The sequence below is a fragment of the Ranitomeya imitator genome, chromosome 2, assembly GCF_032444005.1.
Source record: "Ranitomeya imitator isolate aRanImi1 chromosome 2, aRanImi1.pri, whole genome shotgun sequence".
NCBI classification, from domain to species: domain Eukaryota; kingdom Metazoa; phylum Chordata; class Amphibia; order Anura; family Dendrobatidae; genus Ranitomeya; species Ranitomeya imitator.
Window position 1 is genome coordinate 358,797,133 of NC_091283.1, and position 22,769 is coordinate 358,819,901.

The 22,769-nt window shown below is 40.8% G+C and overlaps 1 protein-coding gene across 1 annotated transcript; it reads right to left on the reverse strand.

Annotated features, from left to right (window-relative positions):
- Positions 1-446: 446 nt before the first annotated feature.
- On the reverse strand, positions 447-2,084 carry LOC138666571 (uncharacterized). The gene is made up of 2 exons (XM_069754776.1): positions 1,641-2,084; positions 447-1,157 (listed from the first exon to the last, which is right to left on the reverse strand). Exons 1-2 carry the CDS (start codon positions 2,082-2,084, stop codon positions 447-449), a joined length of 1,155 nt encoding a protein of 384 aa, XP_069610877.1.
- Between the last annotated feature and the right edge of the window lie 20,685 nt (positions 2,085-22,769).

Below are 22,769 nucleotides of genomic sequence, written 5' to 3' on the forward strand. Positions count from 1 at the left end.
CCTCTGGCTTACAGTGGTTACTTGTTGTACTGGTCATTTGCTTATTCCCTGTTGTTTTCTCTCCCTTCTCTCTACTTCCCCGTAGCCCTATGGGAACTTGGCTCTTTCTCCTCTCCTCTACCTCTTTGGCATAAGGTCAGTGCATTTCATCAGCGACCTGATCGCTGCACCTGGTTTTCCTGTTTAAGACTTGTATATGTGCTCTATGGAACTGTTTCTCCGGAATAGCCTTGCTCCTACCTGCAAAAAATGGGGGACTCCCCACCCCTATGATAGGGTCTCCACAGCATGTTCTTGTAATTGTATGGGACAGAGTACTGTTGTTACAGTTATCAATTAGTACCATTATGAATTTTGGTCCTGATGTTATTGTTGTTTTTGTTATTGTTTTCTTGTTTTCCATTTTTTCGGTTCTTTTTAATATATCACATGTATATATGTATAATTCACTTATATGTTTGTATCTGTTTTACAGTGAAATTATCAGGTTGTGTACGCCATTCCCCGGGCACAATATCTCCGGTTCTTGCGTCCACTGCATCAATAAACGAAGGAGGAGAATAGGAGCTCGTATCATGACGTCTCAGGAAATTATGGAGCACACAGCATGCCAAAACCACAAAGTCTATAGACGGCAGCTTCAAGTTGATAGCTGTGTGGAACACTCTAAACCGATTTGCCATAATCCCAAAGGCATTTTCAACCACACGACGGGCCCTCGACAACCGGTAATTAAAGATTCTGCGCTCCGGTGTGAGTGTTCTCTGTGCAAATGGCTTCAGCAAATGTGGATGAAGAGGGAAAGCTTCGTCTGCGATGAAAACAAAATTGAGGTTTGCTTTTGTGTCTTCATTTAGTGGCAACTGCAGTTGATTGTTCCTCAAGCTTTCCCCAAATGAAGTGTGTTCAAAAACTCCACCATCGGAGACTCGACCATTCATGCCAACATCCACATCGACAAACTCATAGTTCGCATTGACAAGGGCCATGAGGATCACACTGAAATATCCTTTGTAGTTGAAAAAAAAGGATCCAGAGTTGGCTGGTTGCGTGATGCGCACATGCTTTCCATCTAATGCACCACCGCAGTTTGGAAACTGCCACAGCTCATCAAAATCGGAAGCAATCCTCTTCCAGTCATCCGCCGTCTTGGGAAACTGCAAGATGAGAAGGAAACATGTACAAATTAGGTCAAATATATTGTTGTGCACATACACTCACATGTGGACATCCTAGAGTGATTGAGGCGCAGTATGGATTAGTATAACAAAGTCAACAACCCTGAGTATGCAGGCAGCCATTGTATCAGATGGCTTCGGTGACTGAGAGGGGGTGCAAAACAATATATCGAAATTATATAATCAATAAAATAACGTTAGGAGCAGCAAATAACAGAAGGGTGGCGCAGGGTTGGAGCAGCACATATCAGAATGGAACCGCAAAATGGTTGCATCACATGTCAGAATGGAGGCGCAGGATCACAGCAGCACATGTCTGAATGGGGGCGCAGCATGGGAGCAGCACATGATAGGATGTAGAACATATACCAATAGAAATGCGCGCAAGCAGGGCGTAGAACGGGTTAAATAGCTAGTATAATATATCGACATAACACAGCAGCCAAAAAAATATAGTAGTACCTCCATATAATGCCTTAAGCTGTGCACAATGGCCTCGCATGTCTCCGGAATCACAACGCTCAGGAAAGGTCTGGAAACAGCTGCGGAAAACTGCAAATCCTGAAGAGACCTTCCTGTTGCCAGGAACCGCAGTGTCACCGCCAACCTTTCATCCACGGGCACGGCTGCACGCATCGGCGTATCACGCCTTTGTATGAGTGGCGTAACAGCAGACAGTATTATTTTGAAGGATTCCTCTGACATCCGAAGGTAGTTTCGGAAATCATGAGGGTTATTGTCACGTAACTCTCTTATGAGACCCATGTGTGACAATGTGGATCTTTTCTGCAGCCAGCTCCAGGTCCACATGCGACGTTTTCGTTTAGGACGTCTCTCCTCTTGGAGACGTGCTGCCTCAAACACCAGGGCAGCAGCAACAACAGAACTCTCATCGGAAGTGAGCATAGTTCCTAAAAATAAAACAAACGTACAATAAATACACGTGCTTACCAAACAATGTTCTGACCATTGATCTAATAACTATATATGTTACTACTGGTATTAAATGGGGCAGTCAACCATCTCGATCTGTAAAAGGATTAATTAATTGGGCCACGCTACAGCTGTGTACCTGAGGTTCTCTGGTCTACCCTACTCTCCATAAAGGAACAATCGACCACGCTCCAGCGTTTATCCCCGTTGAAGCGCAACATCTGCTACGCTGTAGCGTTATACATACCTTTTGCGGTAAAAGTCTAGTTATAGTAGTTATAAAAGTCCAGGGAATCCAGCGAATTTAGGAGTTCTGTTTACAGCACGTGCTACAGAGAGAAATGAATAGCGCGCTCGACAGCTCCGGTTTTATCCGCTGGGAACAATAGTCCTTTGTCGACTGAGCGCACAGTATTGTACCGCCCAATCAGCACACGGGAGGTGGAGAATTTAGCGCTCCTACGTAGCCAGCTCCTCCGCCCTTTACATCGTATACAATATCGTGCACACCTTTGTTACACCATGCGATCATGCCGCCACAGCGGGACACTAGACGACGAAAGAAAGTTTCAAACGATGTGCTACGACGTACGATTCACAGCGGGGTCCCTGATCGCAGGAGCGTGTCACACACTGCGATATCGTACTTATATCGCTCGAACGTCACAAATCGTGCCGTCGTAGCAATCAAAATGCCACTGTGTGACGGTACCCTTAGGCTGCTTCAATCAAAAATTGGCTTTTTCTCCACTAAAATGTTGCTTTGGCCCCAATTTTTTAATTTCCAAAGGGATAATAGGAGAAATTGTTACACAATTTCTCCTGGGTATGCCAATACCCCATATGTTGTCAAAAACTACTTTTAAGGCACATGGCAAAGTTCAGAAGGGAAGAAGCTCTATATTAGAGTTCAGATATTGCTGAAATGGTTTAACCCCTTCAAGTTGCGGCCCTTTTTCGTTTTTGCGTTTTTCGTTTTTCACTTCCCTCCTTCCCAGAGCCATAACTTTTTTTATTTTTCCGTCAATATGGCCATGTGAGAGCTTATTTTTTGCGGGACGAGTTGTACTTTTGAAAGACACCATTGGTTTTACCATGTCTTTTACTAGAAAACGGGAATAAAAATTCCAAGTGCGGTGAAATTGCAAAAAAAGTGCAATCCCACACTTGTTTTTGTTAAATATTAATTATTCTTATTTTTATTCTGTACTGAGCACATTGCTTCTTGCTGACACTATGAAAAGCTATTTCTGTGTATGTAGCTCAGAGTATAAGTTAACTCCATATACAGAAGACACGTGATCTGTAGAAACCATATAAATAACGTCTCTTAGGAGGGGGTGGGGGCTTTTTGGTCACGTGGGACGGTCACCTCCCTTCCTTCACCATCATTCTCCATGGACATGGGACAAGACACGAGGAACAACAGCTGTTAGCTACTCCATGCCGTGATGACTTCAGACTTCACACAGACAGATGACTTTTCAGAACTTTGGGAAAGATGAGTATCAAGACGAGCGCTGATATTTACACATGGACACTCTGTTTGTAATTGTTTCATCTACCTTTTATGTTTTTGTTGCGATGGTGGATAACTCAATAAACCACTATACTTTCGTCAGAATATCATGACATTTTTCTTGTAAGAATAACGCACCTGGTTAAGTCTTGATTAGATATTTTTGCGCAATAACGATTTTTAACATTTGGCCAAGCCAGCCAGTTTTGATTTTTTTGTGCTATTTTTGCGTGAATTTCCTTCTTCTTGCACACGGGGGAAGACAGAACAGTTCCGCTAGATTGTGCAAGTATTCAGGAATTCCACTTCAAAACTACAAGTCACAAAGATCTCACAAGAACCTACGAATGACGGAGACTAACAGGTGTCAGACGGATTGACAAGCAGTAGCTGAAGAACAGACGTGCTAAAAATAGCCGTGCTGAAGTCCGGAGCCCAGCGTTGTAAAAGCAAAGGAACTACAAGCTGAGATTTCAAGGTAAGACAAATGGATTTGATAAATTCATATGCTAAATCAAGTCAGATAGACTTTGTAAGTTTGTACGGATCTAGCTTAGAAATATTTTGGTCTAATTTATTTTCAGAATGCAGAACCGCGAATTTGAATTTAGATTGTAAGCTAATGTCTAAGAAAAAAGAAAAAGAGCAACTTAAAAATATCTTACATATGGTTTATGTATTTAACGAGTTTGTCATAGAGAAGTCCAAAAAAGACAGTGTAGAAAGAATTTCTAAGGAAACGAATGATGTTCCCAAGATTGACTGTAATGAGAAGAGTGAGAAAGATGTGACGCACGTATCTGTAATGACGATGACCACCCAAAGTGACATTGACTTTGTGACACAAGATGAAAAACAAGATGGAGGAAGTGAAGGAGACATGACAATTGACAAAGATGATCTACGAGGGACAGATGTACAAGGGCCACTAAAAATAGACGACTCAGAGGCCCAACTCCAACTTAAATCTAGGAAAATCCTGCTAAAATTATGCAAAATCATTCCTGCATATGATGACAAAATCCATGTGTGCAGAAATTCAGAGATATTTGAGAGTTTTGCTGATAAGTTTGATTTGACTAATGTGCAGAGAAATAATTTGTTTAAAATTTGGCTTCCGGTAATCTTCTCCAGAAGACTCTCACTAAAAATGCAGACTGATGAATTCCACGAAAAGATGACTGATGTAGAAAGATTAAGAATTTTGATTTTCTGTGGATTAAAAGAAAATTATCCAGATCTTGATATTCTTCTAAAATTGAAGATTGGCCAGGAAGAATGTACGTTTACTTTTATGGCCATTTTTGAAAGGATTTATAAATTGGTCTGTACGAATTTGAATCAACAATCCATGATAAATTGTTTTGTAAACAAGTTTAAATTCTTAAATCCTGTATCTCGTGCAATTGCTACACAGAAAAATTCTTTATACGAATGCGCCCAATCCCTTGATTTTTCTAGAAAACACGAGAATCTTGAAAGGAAAACACATTTTACTAAGTTTTTGAAACCAGTCAGAATTCAATCTTATCAAAAGCCAAAATCAAAATCTTCAAATCTGATCCAAAATCAAATCTATGAAGTACGAAGAAAATTACATATTTGTTACAAACCGTATGAAAAGATTCAGGAGTCTATTAAAGAAATTTCTCTGAAAGATTTAAAATCTGAAGGCTCAGATCTGTCTCTAAAGATGGCGGAAACTGACAGATGGAAGCAGGTGAGTATCCCAGGGGGAGCTCAGCTGAACACTCCATTATCACAGCAGCTCTTCAAAGAGTCCATAGGGTTAAAACTGACCTTACTAAATTTAGCATTTCAGCAGATTATCGACAAACAGCCAAATTTTGGGATAGGAATTGGCTAAAAATTAATTATATTATATGAAGAGTTATACAATGTATTATTTATTAATGTAATTATTCTATTTCAATATAATTCTGCAGTTATATATATTAATATAGTATACAGTAAATACTGTAGCATATTTGTATAAATAGAGATTATATTAACTGTATTTTTATATATATAGTGAAATAATTAAAATTTACTCCAGAAAAAAAATATTTAGAATTACAATTAAATACATTTATTAAATATATACATATGTATAAGATATTTAAATTATTTTGTTTTGAAATAAATATGAAATTAACCTTTATCTTTCATTTCCCTTAGAATTTTACTTTCAAAGCGAGGATTGAACAAAAAATACCTGTTTCATGAATTTATGTCTTATTCACACAGGAAGCTATATTAACTGCATGATTTTTATATATATATTTGACACTAACAAAATAAATAATATATCTAACAACCTAAAAATGTATGTACTACATGTAAATTTTCTTTCTGTAATAATCTAAAACGTGTTGTTTTTTTTCCTCCCACTGCATGGTGCATGACGTGACAGCTGTGAGTTAAGGAATATCATATAGCCTTGATTTTTAACTTTAGGAATTTTCCTCAGCCTTTACTTGCATTCAACCGGATTCAGTTACAGGCTTGTTTCAGGATTAGCTGTGAAACATTCAACTCGGGTTTCTTGTAAATGGAGGAGTCCTTTTCTATAGGTTAAAACATAGTGTTAGATAATATTTGGGGAATATTCAAAGGAATATTAGAATACTAAATTTAATAGATTACAATGCGCATTGATTGATAATTAGGATACAATATTTTGGGTTAATATACATGTTTTTTATTCTTTGTATGTGAAATGTATTGTGAACGTCTATGTGAGTCACATGTGACAGGTGAGAGAACATATGAGCAGCTGCTGAGTGAATTTGACATGAGATGTGATGTAAGAGTGACCAGAGCGTGGTATGTGGAATGTGGAATGTGTATGCACAGTTTGACAGAGGCCTCAGTCATGATTTATGGTATGTTTGAGAGAAAAAAAAAAACACCTTGTGTTAATGAGAAAATAAGATTTAGTTAAATTATTAGAATATTAAGATATATTTAAATATTATTATTCAACATGTATGCAACATATATTTCTTTAGTTATTATTATTATTTAATAAGTACAATAACACATCAATATGGTTTATCAAGGAAAAATCAATATTTAATAGAGTAATGTCTACAAGCATATTGCTTTATCAAATATAGTGATCATATGGTTTCATTATATAAGAAATGTTTCAATTCCTGAGTTAAATACAACAATTCATTCATTCATTCATTCATTCATTCATTCATTCATTCATTCATTCATTTATTTATTCATATATATTCTTATTTTGGTTCATGACTATACATACTTACATATTATTGGTTTACTGAACATAAATTAATAAAGTTTTAATAATAAATATCAGCACTTGTTACATAAAAGACATACTGACATCTATGGGTTCAAGAAGAAATTACACCTACGACATAAAAATGTCCAATCACATGAAGAATATGGTAAATAATATATCATTTATTATTATTATTATTATTATTATTATTATTTTATTTTCTAAATATAAATTTCATTTTAATATCATTTAATAATTATATGGATATTATTGATTGCTATGGTACGCTGTGATATTATAAGTTAGGGAAATTACCAGATTTGGTATAGAATAGGGAATGAAGACTTCAATCAAGATACCGGAGATACGTTAATAAAGACTTTTCATTTTTCTAAATTCAATTGATTCTTAAAAGTTGCAAGAAGAAAAGCCGTTATCTAGAAGTTCCACAAGGTAACAATGCTATGATTTCTGAGAAATAATAGACTGTGTCAAATACAATTCATGTCACTACTGACAACAACTACAGCATCCATCACTGACAACTGAGTACAGTATCAAAGATGAACTGTGTTATTACGTTCCAGTGGTTTCCTATCACCTATAAGACTTCCATGAAAGCTGGTGAACACTCAGGTAATTGTCAGGACGCTACAACCCTGACATGTGTCCTGTGCACTAAGGACTGGTTATGGTGCTATGTTTGGCAAGGAAGAGTCAATGTAACCCTTGCTGTGCTGACCAAAGACGTCACACCTGTCCCAAGACCAGTGCGGACGATATGAGGATTCCAGATGATTTCCAAGGCGAGCCAATGTAAGTCCAGGTCTCTAAAAGTGACACTGCACAGATATTAAAGCTACATTTCATCTATGGACTTTGTTTTCTTATCAACATTTGAATTTATGGACTTTGATTGACACATGACACACGGTCTCTACATATCTACATGCTATCATCTATTGCAAAAGACATATTAAAGATTGTTTGAAAGAACCAAGAAGAAGAACCAAGATGAAGACCAGATGACATCAGATGACATCACACCTGAGATGCTTCAAGTAGATATAGGGAAGTATAATATATATTTTATATGAATATTAGTCACGGCTTACCATAACATGAAGTTACATATCATTATATTATTGAGAACATATAACAATATTATTATTGATATTATTTATTACATCATTTTCCATCTTGTAGATTGTGAGCCCTCGCGGGCAGGGTCCTCATTCCTCCTGTACCAGTTATGACTTGTATTGTTTAAGATTATTGTACTTGTTTTCATTATGTATACCCCTCCTCACATGTAAAGCGCCATGGAATAAATGGCGCTATAACAATAAATAATAATAATAATAATAATAATAATTTTGCCAAAGAAGAAAGAAGATTTTATTAATATTTTAATTTGAGGGTTCCAATCAATGTCTGTCACCCTCAAAAGGGGGAATTGTTAAATATTAATTATTCTTATTTTTATTCTGTACTGAGCACATTGCTTCTTGCTGACACTATGAAAAGCTATTTCTGTGTATGTAGCTCAGAGTATAAGTTAACTCCATATACAGAAGACACGTGATCTGTAGAAACCATATAAATAACGTCTCTTAGGAGGGGGTGGGGGCTTTTTGGTCACGTGGGACGGTCACCTCCCTTCCTTCACCATCATTCTCCATGGACATGGGACAAGACACGAGGAACAACAGCTGTTAGCTACTCCATGCCGTGATGACTTCAGACTTCACACAGACAGATGACTTTTCAGAACTTTGGGAAAGATGAGTATCAAGACGAGCGCTGATATTTACACATGGACACTCTGTTTGTAATTGTTTCATCTACCTTTTATGTTTTTGTTGCGATGGTGGATAACTCAATAAACCACTATACTTTCGTCAGAATATCATGACATTTTTCTTGTAAGAATAACGCACCTGGTTAAGTCTTGATTAGATATTTTTGCGCAATAACGATTTTTAACAGTTTTTTGCTTGGCTTTTTTGCTAGGTTCATTAAATGCTAAAACTAATCTGCCATTGTGATTCTCTAGGTCATTACGAGTTCATAGACACCTAACATGTCTAGGTTATTTTTTACCTAAGTGGTGAAAAAAAATTCTAAACTTTGCTTAAAAAAAAAAGAAAAAAAAGTGCCATTTTCCGATACCCGAAGCGTCTCCATTTTTCGTGATCTGGGGTCGGGTGAGGGCTTATTTTTTTGCATGTTGAGCTGACATTTTTAATGATACCATTTCAGTGCAGATACGTTCTTTTGATCGCCCGTTATTGCATTTTAATGCAATGTCACGGCGACCAAAAAAACGTAATTCTGGCGTTTTGGATTTTTTTCTCGCTACGCTGTTTAGCGATCAGGTTAATGCTTTTTTTTATTGATAGATTGGGCAATTCTGAACGCGGCAATACCAAATACGTGTAGGTTTTTCTTTTTTTAATTGTTTTATTTAGGATGGGGCGAAAGGGGGGTGATTTAAAGTTTTATATTTTTTTATATTTTTTTCATATTTTTAAAAACATTTTTTTTTTACTTGTGCCATGCTTCAATAGCCTCCATGGGAGGCTAGAAGCTGGCATAGCCTGATCGGCTCTGCTACATAGCGGCGATCATCAGATCGCTGCTATGTAGCTGAAATGCAGGTGTGCAGTGAGCGCCGACAACAGAGGGGGGCGCTCACAGCAGGCCGGCATCAGTAACCATAGAGGTCTCAAGGACCTCTATGGTTACCTTCCTGATGCATCGCCGACCCCGATCATGTGACGGGGGTCGGCGATGACATCATTTCCGGCTGCCCGGCCGGAAGCGCCTGTTAAATGCCGCTGTCTGCGTTTGACAGCGGCATTTAACAGGTTAATAGCGGCGGGTGAATAGCGATTTCAACCGCCGCTATTGCGCGCACATGTCAGCTGTACAAAACAGCTGACATGTCGCGACTTTGATGTGGGCTCACCGCCGGAGCCCACATCAAAGGGGGTGACACGGCATGCGCAGTACTAGTACGGCGCATGTCGTGAAGGGGTTAAGGGTGCCATGTCACATTGGCAGAGCCCCTGAGGTGCCAGAACAGCAGAACCCCCCCATACGTGACCCCATTTTACAAAATACACCCCCTAATGAATTTATATAGGAGTGCAGTGAGCATGTTTACACTTCATGTGCCTCAAAGACGTTTATACCATTAGGCGGTAAAGAAAGAATAATTACATTTTTACCACTAAAATGTTGTTTTAGCCCCAAATTTTAAATTTTTATAAGAACTAATAAGAATAAAATGGACCTTACAATTTGTTGTGCAAATACCCTACTCGTAATAGGAAACTACCTTTGAGGCACAATAAAAAGCTCAGAGATGATGGAGCAGGGCCGGCATTAGGGTCAGGCAGACCAGGCAGCTACCTAGGGCCCTCACTCCTCCAGGGGCCACCAGCCAGTGGCGTTTCGCTAATAGCGGCACCCCACGTGGCCGCTATGGGTCTCGTGTGTAAAAGGGGCATGGTGACGCCCCCTCTCCCATCATTCTACCTCTGACTCAGCGTGTGCCAGCAGAGGAGCTAAGACGTTCTGCAGAGTGCAGAAGCCAGAGCAGGGGGGAAGGAGGAGAAGCAAGCATTGTGTGTGTGTTTCTGCTGCACTATACTGTGTGTGAATGCATTCTAGTGTGTGTGTGTGTGTATGCATTAAAGTGTGTGTCTGCTGCACTATACTGTGTATGTGGGGGACTGCACTATACTGTGTGTGGGGGGCTACATTATACTGTGTGTATGTGGGGGCCGTACTATACTGTGTGGGAGACTGCATTATATTCTGTGGGAGCTACTTTAGACTCTAGGGGGCTGCATTATACTGTGTGTGTAGGGGGCATACTATACTGTGTGGGAGCTACTTTATACTCTGGGGGGCTGCATTATACTGTGTGAGGGGCCATACTATACTGTGCAAGGGCTGCATTATACTCTGGGAGCTACTTTATACTCTTGGGGACTGCATTATACTGTGTGTGTGGTGGGGGCCGTACTATACTGTGTGGGGGGATGCATTATACTCTATGGGGGCTGCATTATACTGTGGGGGGCTTCAATATACTGTGTGGAGGGGCTGCATTATAATGTGTGTGATTGTGGGGGGCTGAATTATACTCTGCTGGGACTACTTTCTACTTTGAGAGTTCTGCATTATACTGTGTGTGTGGGGCTGCATTATACTCTGAGGGGGCTGCATTTTACTGTATGTGGTGTGTGTACAGAAGGTATCATCTCCTCTCCTGCTGTACCCGTGTCATGGACTAAATAAAGGAATGTTTTACCGGATGGTGAGTGCCACCTTTTTTCACTGTTTTTGGACTATAAATGATTCATTTTTTGGTATGCACCTGTATTCTCTCTGTTGTCTGATATCTAGCTTACACCCAGGTAGATTTCAATCCCAGCTGAGACAATGTCCGAAGTATGATAGCAATACACCTCTTTTCAAATGTTGTGAGCCAGTTGTGCTAAATTATACTAAAAACTGAAAAATTCTCCTGAGTTCTGGCTTCCTCTCTTTGGTGAAAGACATGTAGGACGATGACCGTAACAATTTCAGGTACGAATACACTACGTGTTCACACTGCTGTGTTTTTTCTACTATTCTTTTCCTGCAGGTGTCAGCACCACACGACACAATAACAATCTTCTCTGATTATTGCATGTTTGCTGCATTTTTTTATGCATTTTCCCCCTTATTTGATCCGACTTGGGACAGATATGAAGCCGCATTGTTAACTCTTTTTTTTTAACAGTACAGAAAAGCTTTGATTCTGCACTTTAATATGCACTGGCGGTTTTTTTCATGCGTTTTTTTCAGAAGTCTATAAAGAAAAAATGCACCAAAACTGCAGAGTTCAGCAGTGTCTTTAGACAACAGAGGGTGGAAAATTCATCAAATCACTTCCACTTTGCTAAGATACTTAGGCCGTGTTCACGTGTAGTGTAAATGCTGCGTTCTTGCACAGAAATTCTGCCGTTTAACTGTCCAAGCAAAGTGGATGTGGTTTCATGAAAACTGCGCCTCCATGTCGTCTAAACACGCTTTGGAACTGTGCGGTCTTAGTCCGTTTTTTTTTCTCTGGAGGATTTTATGTGAAGCCTAATAAAAACGCTTGTAAAAAAAAAAAACTGCAGAAACTTTTTAAGAGCAGAACCAAAGCTTTTCTTTAAAAAAAAAAAACGGCTTCACATTTGTACTAAAAATGCAGCAAATAATGGGGAAAAAGGCCTAAAAAATGCAAAAACGATCAGAGGCGAATGTTGTTGTGTAGTTTGGTGCGGATCCTGCAGAAAACAAAAAACACAGTGCTATGTGTGAACACGGCCTTACAGACACCAAAAATTCTGATGTCATATGGTGAAGCTACATGAAGATGAGAAAGTTCTGGCGACTCCGACTGTGAATGAGGGAACAAAATATAATCCCAGGTCCCCACTAGAGATGAGCAGAACGCACCGATGACGATTTTGCTGGCCAATCAATCACAGTGATACTGTTGTTTTTAAACCAGGTATTGGTACTTTTGGCAGTGTGGACAGGTGCCAAGTCCTGCTGGAGAATGACATTTCCATCTCCAAAAAGCTTGTTGGCAGAGGGAAGCATGAAGTGCTCTAAAATGTCTTGAAAATCAAATAAAACAACAAAGGTACACCCAAAAGGAGGCAGAAAGTATTTGTACTAAATAATAATAAAAGCTACCATGGGTATTGGAAAATAAAATGGACAATCGGAAATTGTCAAAATAAAAAAGAGAGAAGAAAACTGACCAAAAATGTCCAAAATATACAATATTTTATTAGTAACATACATTAAAAATCAGAATAATAACAATGGGACATAATTACATAAGAACAATAACCGGGTGTGATAAGAATAATACAAAAAAAAGGGGGAAATGAGTAATATCAATGAAAAATCAATAAATTAGATAAAATCACAGGGACGCCCATACCGCACAGTGGGTATCAATATTCAGACCAAAATGCTAAGTGAGTGGCGTAAATGAATCAAAAAGTGTTGAAAAAAATGCTGATAAAGTGCACAATGCAAGATAAAAAATGTGACAGGAAATGTTGATGCAGCAACAAGTGCTAAAACGTAAATAAAATTAAAAGTTTAAAAATGAAACAATTAAAAATGCTAATAAAGTGCAAAATGAATGATGTGAAAAAAACGCTGGTGCAGTAAACAGTGTTAACCCCTTAGTGACCGAGCCAAATTTTTGAAATCTGACCAGTGTCACTTTATGTGGTAATAACTCTGCAACGCTTCAACAAATCCCAGTGATTTTGAGACTGTTTTTTCGTGACACATTATACTTTATGATAATGGTAAATTTAGTTCAACATTTTTTGTGTTTATTTATAAAAAATATAAAAAATTTGAGAAAAATGTTAAAACATTAGCAATTTTCTAAATTTGAATGATTATCCCTTTAATCCAGATAGTCACACAACAGCAAACCATTAATAAATAACATTTCCCACATGTCTGCTTTACATCAGCACCATTTGTAAAATGTTATTTTATTTTGTTAGCATGTTAGGAGGTTTAAAAATGTAGCAGCAATTGTTCATTTTTTCAAAGAAATTTACCACATTTATTTTTTTAGGGACTTATCCATGTTTGAAGTGACTTTAGGGGTCCCATATATTGGGAAACCCCCAAACGTGATACCATTTTAAAAACAGCACCCCTAAACTTATTGAAAACTGCTGTCAGGTAGTTTATTAACCCTTCAGGTGCTTTACAGGAATTAATGCAAAGTGGCATGACAGAAATGAAAATGTGTATTTTTACCACCTAAATGTTGCTAACTTCTAAACAGATTACTATAGCCGTCAGACTCTAAGGCCACTATTTGGTCATGAATTGCCATCGCAAACATCAGGACCACAAAATCATGATCTGAGGGCACCAATTGGGATAAAGAAGAAGCCCCCACACTCTGTTAACCATTTATAATAATGTAGTCACTATTGACAACAGCATCTAAGGGGTTAAACAGATTTAGAAGGTGCAAATACTGATCGTGGCTGATACAGCAAGTTGTCAGCTATAGTGTACAACCAACAGCTGCTGGATTGTCATCTGTATGGGGAGGCTATTCTCTTATATCTCAGGTCAGTTAAAAGACGTATTGGCGGTCATTAAGGGGTTAAACCGCAAAAATTGCATAGTGCAGGAGCAAAAAGGTAAGAATATATAAGGGGACTCACTAAATGGAAATAATTCCAGTAACAGTAAGTAAGGTATCAGCGGTCAGTAATATACTTACAATAACAAAATAGTCCCGTACACCAATGGATGGCGTGCCAACCCGACGCGCGTTTCGGCTTATAGCCTTCCTCAGGGGGTGGTAACAAAAGACTAAGACACAGTGGTTTAAATGTGTCCATGAACCAATGAAAAAATAGGAAGTGATTGACGTGACAACCAATAAGGAAAGACGTGAATACATCAAGATACGTGTATCTAAATAAACCAATGGGAATGCCGTGGCTGCTGAAACAAACTACAGTACCCAGAGCGCTTTAGACGCGCAGGCGCAGAGTTGCATCCAAATTAATCAAAGGGGCGGAAACCAAAAACCAAATACATGCCGCATTAATGTCGGCAGGGACCAGAAATGGCACAAAAAATTGAACTACACTGCCCATAATTCATAGCGCCAGGGGAGCAGGTAAGCATCAAACAAAATAAATTGGAAAAATGCCGAGATCAGCATTACAAGCACCGCGACAACATATGTCAGAAGTTAGACATAAAAACATTCCTATACCACAAAAGGGAATTTCAAATAATGAAAAAACCCCGATAAGAGTGTTTATAGCAAGAAATATAAATTTATTGAACCGTAAAATACAAATCAATATCGCAAGGTAGAGCTAATCATGCAGGGTGGGGGAAATAGCTATCCACATACCACAATGCAAAAAATAATAGTATAGACAAGACCAATAGATCACCGAATCAGGGTAAAAAATACCAACAAAATACATGTAAATACCATGATATAATTAGAAAAGATATATTGAACAGCACAAGTATATAAAGATATAAATTAGCCTAGTAAAATCAACGTAAGTCCATAAGCGAAAAGTGTCGTAGTGCAAAATGTAGCAAGTGCTAAGCCCAGGAATAACGCTGTGGAATATATTTATAGGCTATTCAATAAAGGTAGTAAGCTAACGTATATTACCTATTGTGGAATGTGGAAGCCGCACCCCTGCCTGCCGCCTCAACGCGCGTTTCGCCGATCTTCTTCAGGAGGCGTGGCTTGAATCATGTATGTGTCGCATTATATAGTGCTATGTGGCCAATAAGATAAAGCGTCGCCTTTGTATCAGCGCATGCGCGGGTGTCGCAGCATCATCTGGGACACTTCCTGCAGCGCCCATGGAACGCAAGCAGTCCACCGTCGCTAGGCAACAGCGACTACGTGCGGATACACCAAATTCACCTCATTATAAAACTTACTTAGCTCCTCAGAGGTTAACTTTCCTGCTAGTTCTTTTTGTAGGTCATTCAGTTGACCATCAATATCCTCCAATAGCAGTGTATTTTTACAATTAATAATTTCCATAAATGATATTGAACAAGACGAGGCAGCATTTACCCATTTATTCATTAATTCAGCATCATCTAGTCCAAAAGTAGGGTATAGTTGTATACGAAGTGTTCTGCCCATTCTAGCGAAGGTCAGGTTTTGTATCTAGCTTTAAAAAGGTTTAATACCATAGTTTTGGTTTTGCTGTGTTATAGCACCACCCAGTGGTGGTTAAATTTACTACCTGTGTTTTCAGTATTTATTAGAGTGTTGCATTCTGGGATTCACCAAGGTATCATGGGAAGGGGAAACTCCATTTTCTCTCTGTGTATTTCCCTGGACACACGTGTTAATCTGCTGTGTTGAACTACCTCACTTACTTCCCATTCCGGTTAAGTTTATCCGGTAAGACCATTATCCCTGTTCTTGCTATGTAATGTTGTACAGAGTGTGATTAACTGTATAGCAGCCAGTACACAGGAAATGTGATTTCAGTTACCTGCTGTATGTAGTTATTATAGAAGTTGCATCATCCTTTATGCTTTCCCTGTTAGTTGCAGTCATGTTATTATTTGCCCAATACTTACTCAAATCATTTGTATTCTTATAGTTTTACCGCGCTCATGTTTACCAATAAACAAGTTAGACTACAGAGAACAGTCTGCTTATTTGGGAGACAGAAGTGGTTTATGCCGTATGTCGGATCACACACCGTATCAACGTGTATGAAGACAGAACAGTAAAACGGATTCTAGATACCAGCGGAGGCCAGTAAAACGCAGGCTAGATACCAGCAAGCAGTAAAACGGAAGCTATAATCCAGCGGAGGCTAGCAAAACCAGGCTAGACGCCAGCAATAACAAAGACCACTTACATAGCCGCTTGTACCACATCGCACTGCCTGCAGATCCTGCAGCGGCCGCCATATTGCCCACCAAGCACGACATGTCTCAGTCCATGCTGAAGTCATTCCTACCCGCTCTGAGACGTCCTACAGCCTGCAAACGGACACACAATGTCTGCAAGTCGAGCATCTTCACTCAGGACGAGGTCCCAAGCAAGCCGCTCTAGCAAGTCTTCCTCGAAAAGGTCTGTCACCCTCGCCCGAGCAGAAGCTGAGGCGGCGAAGGTAAGATCCTCCTTCGCTGCACAAGAGTTGCAGTTAAAGTTAAGACAAGCAGAGCAAGAAGCAGAAAGAGCCCGCCTGCAAGCAGATAGAGAAGCAGAAAGAGCCTGCCAAGAAGCAGAAAGAGCCCGCCTGCAAGCCGAGCAAGAAGCAGAAAGAGCCCGCCAAGAAGCAGAAAGAGCCCGCCAAGAAGCAGGAAGAGCCCGCCTGCAAGCAGAGCAAGAAGCAGAAAGCCCGCCTGCAAGCCGATAGAGACGCAGATACAGCACGCCTGCGAGCAACCTTAGAAAGGCTTTCCGTTGAAAAAGAAGCAGCAGCCGCAATAGCCAAAGCTGAGTTCTTAGAAGCCGTGGAGTGTCCCGAATCCGAGCGTGACAGCGACGTACGTGGACCAGACCTTGATAGGACCCAGCTCAACGCGTCTCAGAATATGTCCACCAACATTCTAGAATAGACGATAACCCTGATCCGTTACACCAACCAGCCTATACAGATTACCAGAGATCCTTCCTCCAAACACCGTACTGGAAGCAGGAAGATATACTGCGAAACGACGTCGACCACCACTACCGTCTTACAGAACAGAAGGTACGGCTTCCTCCCAGACTGACAGGGACACCCTTCGCTTCAGAACGGTTTTATACAGACTTTCCTAAGGCAGAAGCTCCTACCAGGTATGAGGATGCATCACACACACCGCATGACAACAGCACACCAGCTCATGTCGGCACTGACTCAGCCACTATGAACTTTGCAAGGTTCTTTACCCGCCGGGAGCTGGTGACCAAGAGACTTGTAAAGTTCACTGATCGAGCTGAAAGCTACAGAGCATGGCGAGCCTCCTTCCAGAATGCCATCAGAGACTTACATCTTTCCAGTAGTGAAGAGTTAGATCTACTGGTTAAGTGGCTTGGGAGCGAGTCAGCTGAACACGCCAAAAGAATCAGGAACATTAACATAAAGTACCCACACACAGGACTTCGCATGGTGTGGGAGAGACTAGAAGAATGTTATGGGTCAATAGAAGCTATAGAAAATGCTTTGTATAAAAGAATTGATGATTTCCCCAAGATAGCAAATAAGGGTTATCAAAAGCTCAGGGAACTGAGCGACTTGTTAATGGAGGTACATGCTGCTCAGGCAGAAGGTGACCTACCAGGGTTGGCATTCCTAGACACTGCCAGAGGTGTCAACCCGATTGTCCAAAAGCTCCCTTACAACTTACAAGAAAAGTGGGTCAGTCACGGGTCCCGTTACAAACAGGCTCATAAGGTGCCATTTCCTCCTTTCAGGGTGTTTGTAGACTTTGTTGCTCAGCAGGCTAAAGTTAGAAATGACCCCAGTTTCGATTTCACTATGTCATGTGCCACTGCCTCCGGTGTAAAACCCAGTAAAACACCAGTGGCAGTACACAAAACTAATGTTACCTCCACAGGTTTTCCTTACAGGGCAAGTAAGTCCTCTCCAGAGGAGGACAAACCTCAGGATCTCAGCAAACACTGCCCCCTACACAAGAAACCTCACCCTCCACTAAAATGTAGTGCCTTCAGGGAGAAGCCTCTAGAAGACCGTAAGAGCTTCCTAAAGGAAAACAAGATATGCTTCAGATGCTGCGCGACTACCTCACACTTCGCCAAGAACTGTGAAACCAGTGTGAAATGCGCAGAATGCAGTAGTGTGGAGCACAACACGGCTTTACACCCTGGACCACCCTCAGGGGTATCGTCGCGAGTAGAAGAGTCTGCCGAAAAACAGATGGACACTGACATTGACACCCCAGTGGTCACTTCTCAGTGTACAGAGATCTGCAAGGAACTTGTAGCAGGAAGATCCTGCTCGAAAATCTGTCTTGTCAGAGTATTCCCAGTGAGCCAACGGAATAAGGCATTCAAGGTATATGCAATCTTGGACGATCAGAGTAGCAGGTCTCTAGCTAAGTCCTTTTTCTTCAACACCTTCAACATTGCTGGTCCCGGCTCTCCGTACTCCTTGAAGACATGTGCAGGTACTGTCGAGACGGCGGGGAGAAAAGCGACCGGATTCAAGGTAGAGTCTATAGACGGTTAAACCTGCTTATCCTTACCATCGATACTGGAGTGCAATCAAATTCCGGACAACAGGTCTGAGATACCTACACCGGAGGTAGCAGCCCATCACACCCACTTGAGATGTATAGCTCACCTGATACCGGAGCTTGACCAAGGAGCTCCTATCGTCTTACTCCTCGGAAGAGACATTCTACGGGTCCACAAGGCTAGAGGACAGATAAGCGGCCCACAAAACGCCCCATATGCTCAGAGACTTGACCTAGGATGGGTCATTGTGGGAGACGTCTGTTTGGGTGGAGCACACAGGCCGACATCAGTCAACAGCATGCTCACCAATACCCTCGAGAATGGACGCCTGTCTCTCTTCCAGCCATGCGAGAGCAGTTTCCTGATTAAAGAATTGCCACACAACGCCCCTCCACCTTGTCCGTTAGCTGATCCTTCCTGTGAAGACCATGCATGCGACGGTGAGGAAGATCATATAGGGTGCACAGTTTTCCACAGGACAAGAGGAGACAACCAGGTAGCAACGTCCATAGAGGACAGACTGTTCTTGGACATCATGGAGCGGGAGATAGTAAGAGATGAATCAAAGAGTTGGGTCGCACCTTTACCATTCAAACCACAGAGGCAACGCTTACCCAACAACAGAGAACTTGTGTACAGTCGATTTGTCTCCCTTACACGCAAACTGCAGAAGTCACCAGAGACAAAAGAACACTTCTTTACCTTCATGGAGAGAATATTCCAGAGTGGCCACGCAGAAATTGCACCTGTACTTCAAGATTCCGAGGAATGTTGGTACTTACCTATTTTCGGCGTGTATCATCCGAAGAAACCTGGTCAGATAAGAGTGGTATTTGACTCAAGTGCCAGATACGAAGGTGTTTCTTTTAACGACGTCTTTCTGTCTTGTCCAGACCTCAACAACAGACTTCTGGGAGTACTTCTTCGTTTCCGCAAAGATGCAGTAGCATTTATGGCTGACATACAACAGATGTTTCACTGCTTCCTTGTTAAAGAAGAACACAGAAACTACTTGAGGTTTTTCTGGTACCGCGATACTGACCCCTACAAGGACATCGTGGAATATCGTATGAAGGTACACATCTTCGGGAACAGCCCTTCCCCTGCTGTCGCTATCTATGGGCTTAGACATTCAGCCAGAGAGGGTGAAGCAAAGTATGGATCGGATGTAAGATCTTTTGTGGAAAAGGATTTCTACGTAGATGACTGCCTGAAATCCACACCCACAGATGAGTCGGCAGTCAGTCTCCTGAAAAGGGCACAAGAAATGCTCGCTTCATCCAATTTGAGGTTGCACAAAATTGCTTCCAACAGTCAAAAACTAATGGCAGCCTTTCTCTCTCAAGATTACTCAACCGATTTAAAAGACTTGGATTTAAGCATGGACTCCCTTCCTATGCAGCCTGGGTTTACTTTGGGATTTGAATAAGGATGCATTCACCTTCCAGATCAGCGAAGAAGAGAAACCTTTCACGCGTAGAGGCGTCCTGTCCGTTGTGAACAGCTTGTACGATCCTCTGGGATTTGTAACTCCTGTAACTATCCAAGGTAAAATGATGTTGAGAGACTTCACCCAAGAGACGTCCGATTGGGATGATCCGCTTCCCAGTAAGAAAAGAGACTTGTGGGTAAGATGGAAGAACTCTTTAGAAGCCCTGTCAAGTCTCTACGTTGCACGACCATATGCTTCTGTGCCATCAACAGAAATCAAGATGCAAAGGCTTTGTATCTTCTGTGATGCCTCAACCAAAGCAATTGCAGCAGTGGCGTATTTGAAAACTATTGACATCAACGAACAATGCCACGTGAGGCTTGTTATGAGCCGGACAAAACTGGCCCCGCTCCGTGAACACACAGTACCAAGACTGGAACTCTGTGCAGCTGTGTTAGCAGTAGAGTTAGCTGAGCCTATCTCAACAGAAATGGACCTGGAGGTCAAAGAAATCGAGTTCTACACTGACAGCAAGGTAGTGTTGGGGTACATTTGCAATGAAACTCGTCGTTTCTATGTCTATGTCAGCAATCGGGTGCTAAGGATCAGGAGATCCACCGACCCTAAACAGTGGCATTATGTGTCCACAAACCACAATCCTGCGGACCACGCAACCAGACCCGTGAAGCACATACGCTCCGATAGAGGTACCAACATTGTAGGAGCAGTGAAAGAACTTCAAATTCCTTCCAACCTAGACACCACCAGTGTGGAAAGGTACTTGAATTAGCAGGGATGCACCTGGACTTTCAATCTTCCACACTCTTCTCACATGGGAGGCGCTTGGGAGAGGATGATAGGAATGGCACGCAGAATCCTTGACTCCACCTTCTTGCAAGCAGGTAGCGCAAGACTCACACATGAAAGTTTGACCACATTCCTGGCAGAAGTTTCGGCCATTATTAATGCTAGACCATTGACTTCACTTTCTAGTGACTCTGAGGATCCGACCATTCTCACTCCTGCCATGTTACTTACTCAGAAAGCCAGCGTTCTCAGTGCTCCACCTGGAGAATTTAGCAACAAGGACCTCTACAGACGACAATGGAGACAAGTCCAAAGTCTCTCCAATACCTTCTGGGACAGATGGAGGAAGCAGTACCTCTCTACCTTACAACCCAGGAAGAAGTGGCAGACCGACAAACCAAACATCAAAACCGGTGATGTCTTTCTCATGAAAGACAGCCAGTCTCACCGTAATGAGTGGCCACTAGGCCTCATCACTAAGATACTCCCAAGCAAAGATGGGAAGGTGCGTAAGGTAGAGGTCAAAGTAGGCAAGTCCGGGGAGAGTAAACTATTCCTCAGACCAGTTGCGGAACTTGTCTTACTGTTTTCGCCAAAAGAACCTGTGGGTGGCATCGGTTGATGCCAAGCGGGGAGTGTTCTGCCCATTCTAGCGAAGGTCAGGTTTCGTATCTAGCTTTAAAAAGGTTTAATACCATAGTTTTGGTTTTGCTGTGTTATAGCACCACCCAGTGGTGGTTAAATTTACTACATGTGTTTTCAGTAATTATTAGAGTGTTGCATTCTGGGATTTACCAAGGTATCATGGGAAGGGGAAACTCCATTTTCTCTCTGTGTATTTCCCTGGACACACGTGTTAATCTGCTGTGTTGAACTACCTCACTTACTTCCCATTCCGGTTAAGTTTATCCGGTAAGACCATTATCCCTGTTCTTGCTATGTAATGTTGTACAGAGTGTGATTAACTGTATAGCAGCCAGTACACAGGAAATGTGATTTCAGTTACCTGCTGTATGCAGTTATTATAGAAGTTGCATGATCCTGTATGCTTTCCCTGTTAGTTGCAGTCATGTTATTATTTGCCCAATACTTACTCAAATCAATTGTATTCTTATAGTTTTACCGCGCTCATGTTTACCAATAAACAAGTTAGACTACAGAGAACAGTCTGCTTATTTGGGAGACAGAAGTGGTTTATGCCGTATGTCGGATCACACACCGTATCAACGTGTATGAAGACAGAACACGAAGACCTCGGGGAACGATCCCTTGTTGTATATAATTCTCTAATGTTGTTTTTGTCCACCAGATTTTAGTTTTTTATTCATGACATTTTTATATTTAGACATAAGTTCCTTATTATCGCTCTGGGTAGAATTAAAATTGATAGCAATACCCTGCTTAAATAAATTAGCAGCTTTATCCAGCCAGCTCTTTTCTCTGGCTTTAAGATCCATGGGGAATCAACACTGTTATAAAACAGAACACTGATAATTAGAACATCCAATTCCACCAATAATTTCAATCATAAGTGGGTCACTCCAATAATACATATACCACAAAAGGGAAATTTAAAATAATGAAAAAAACCGAGATAAGAGTGTTTATAGCAAGAAATATAAATTTATTGAACCGTAAAATACAAATCAATATCGCAAGGTAGAGCAAATCATGCAGGGTGGGAGAAATAGCTATCCACATACCACAATGCAAAAAATAATGGTATAGACAAGACCAATAGATCACCGAATCAGGGTAAAAAGTACCAACAAAATACATGTAAATACCATGATATAATTAGAAAAGATATATTGAACAGCACAAGTATATAAAGATATAAATTAGCCTAG

What these genes read in the sequence shown, in the direction of transcription:
- LOC138666571 (XM_069754776.1), bottom strand. Translation starts at nt 2,084, where the DNA reads ATGCTCACTTCCGATGAGAGTTCTGTTGTTGCTGCTGCCCTGGTGTTT. An exon ending in GCTTAAGGCATTATATGGAG is followed by an intron (nt 1,158 to 1,640) that starts GTACTACTATAT and finishes CTCATCTTGCAG; the next exon opens with TTTCCCAAGACGGCGGATGA.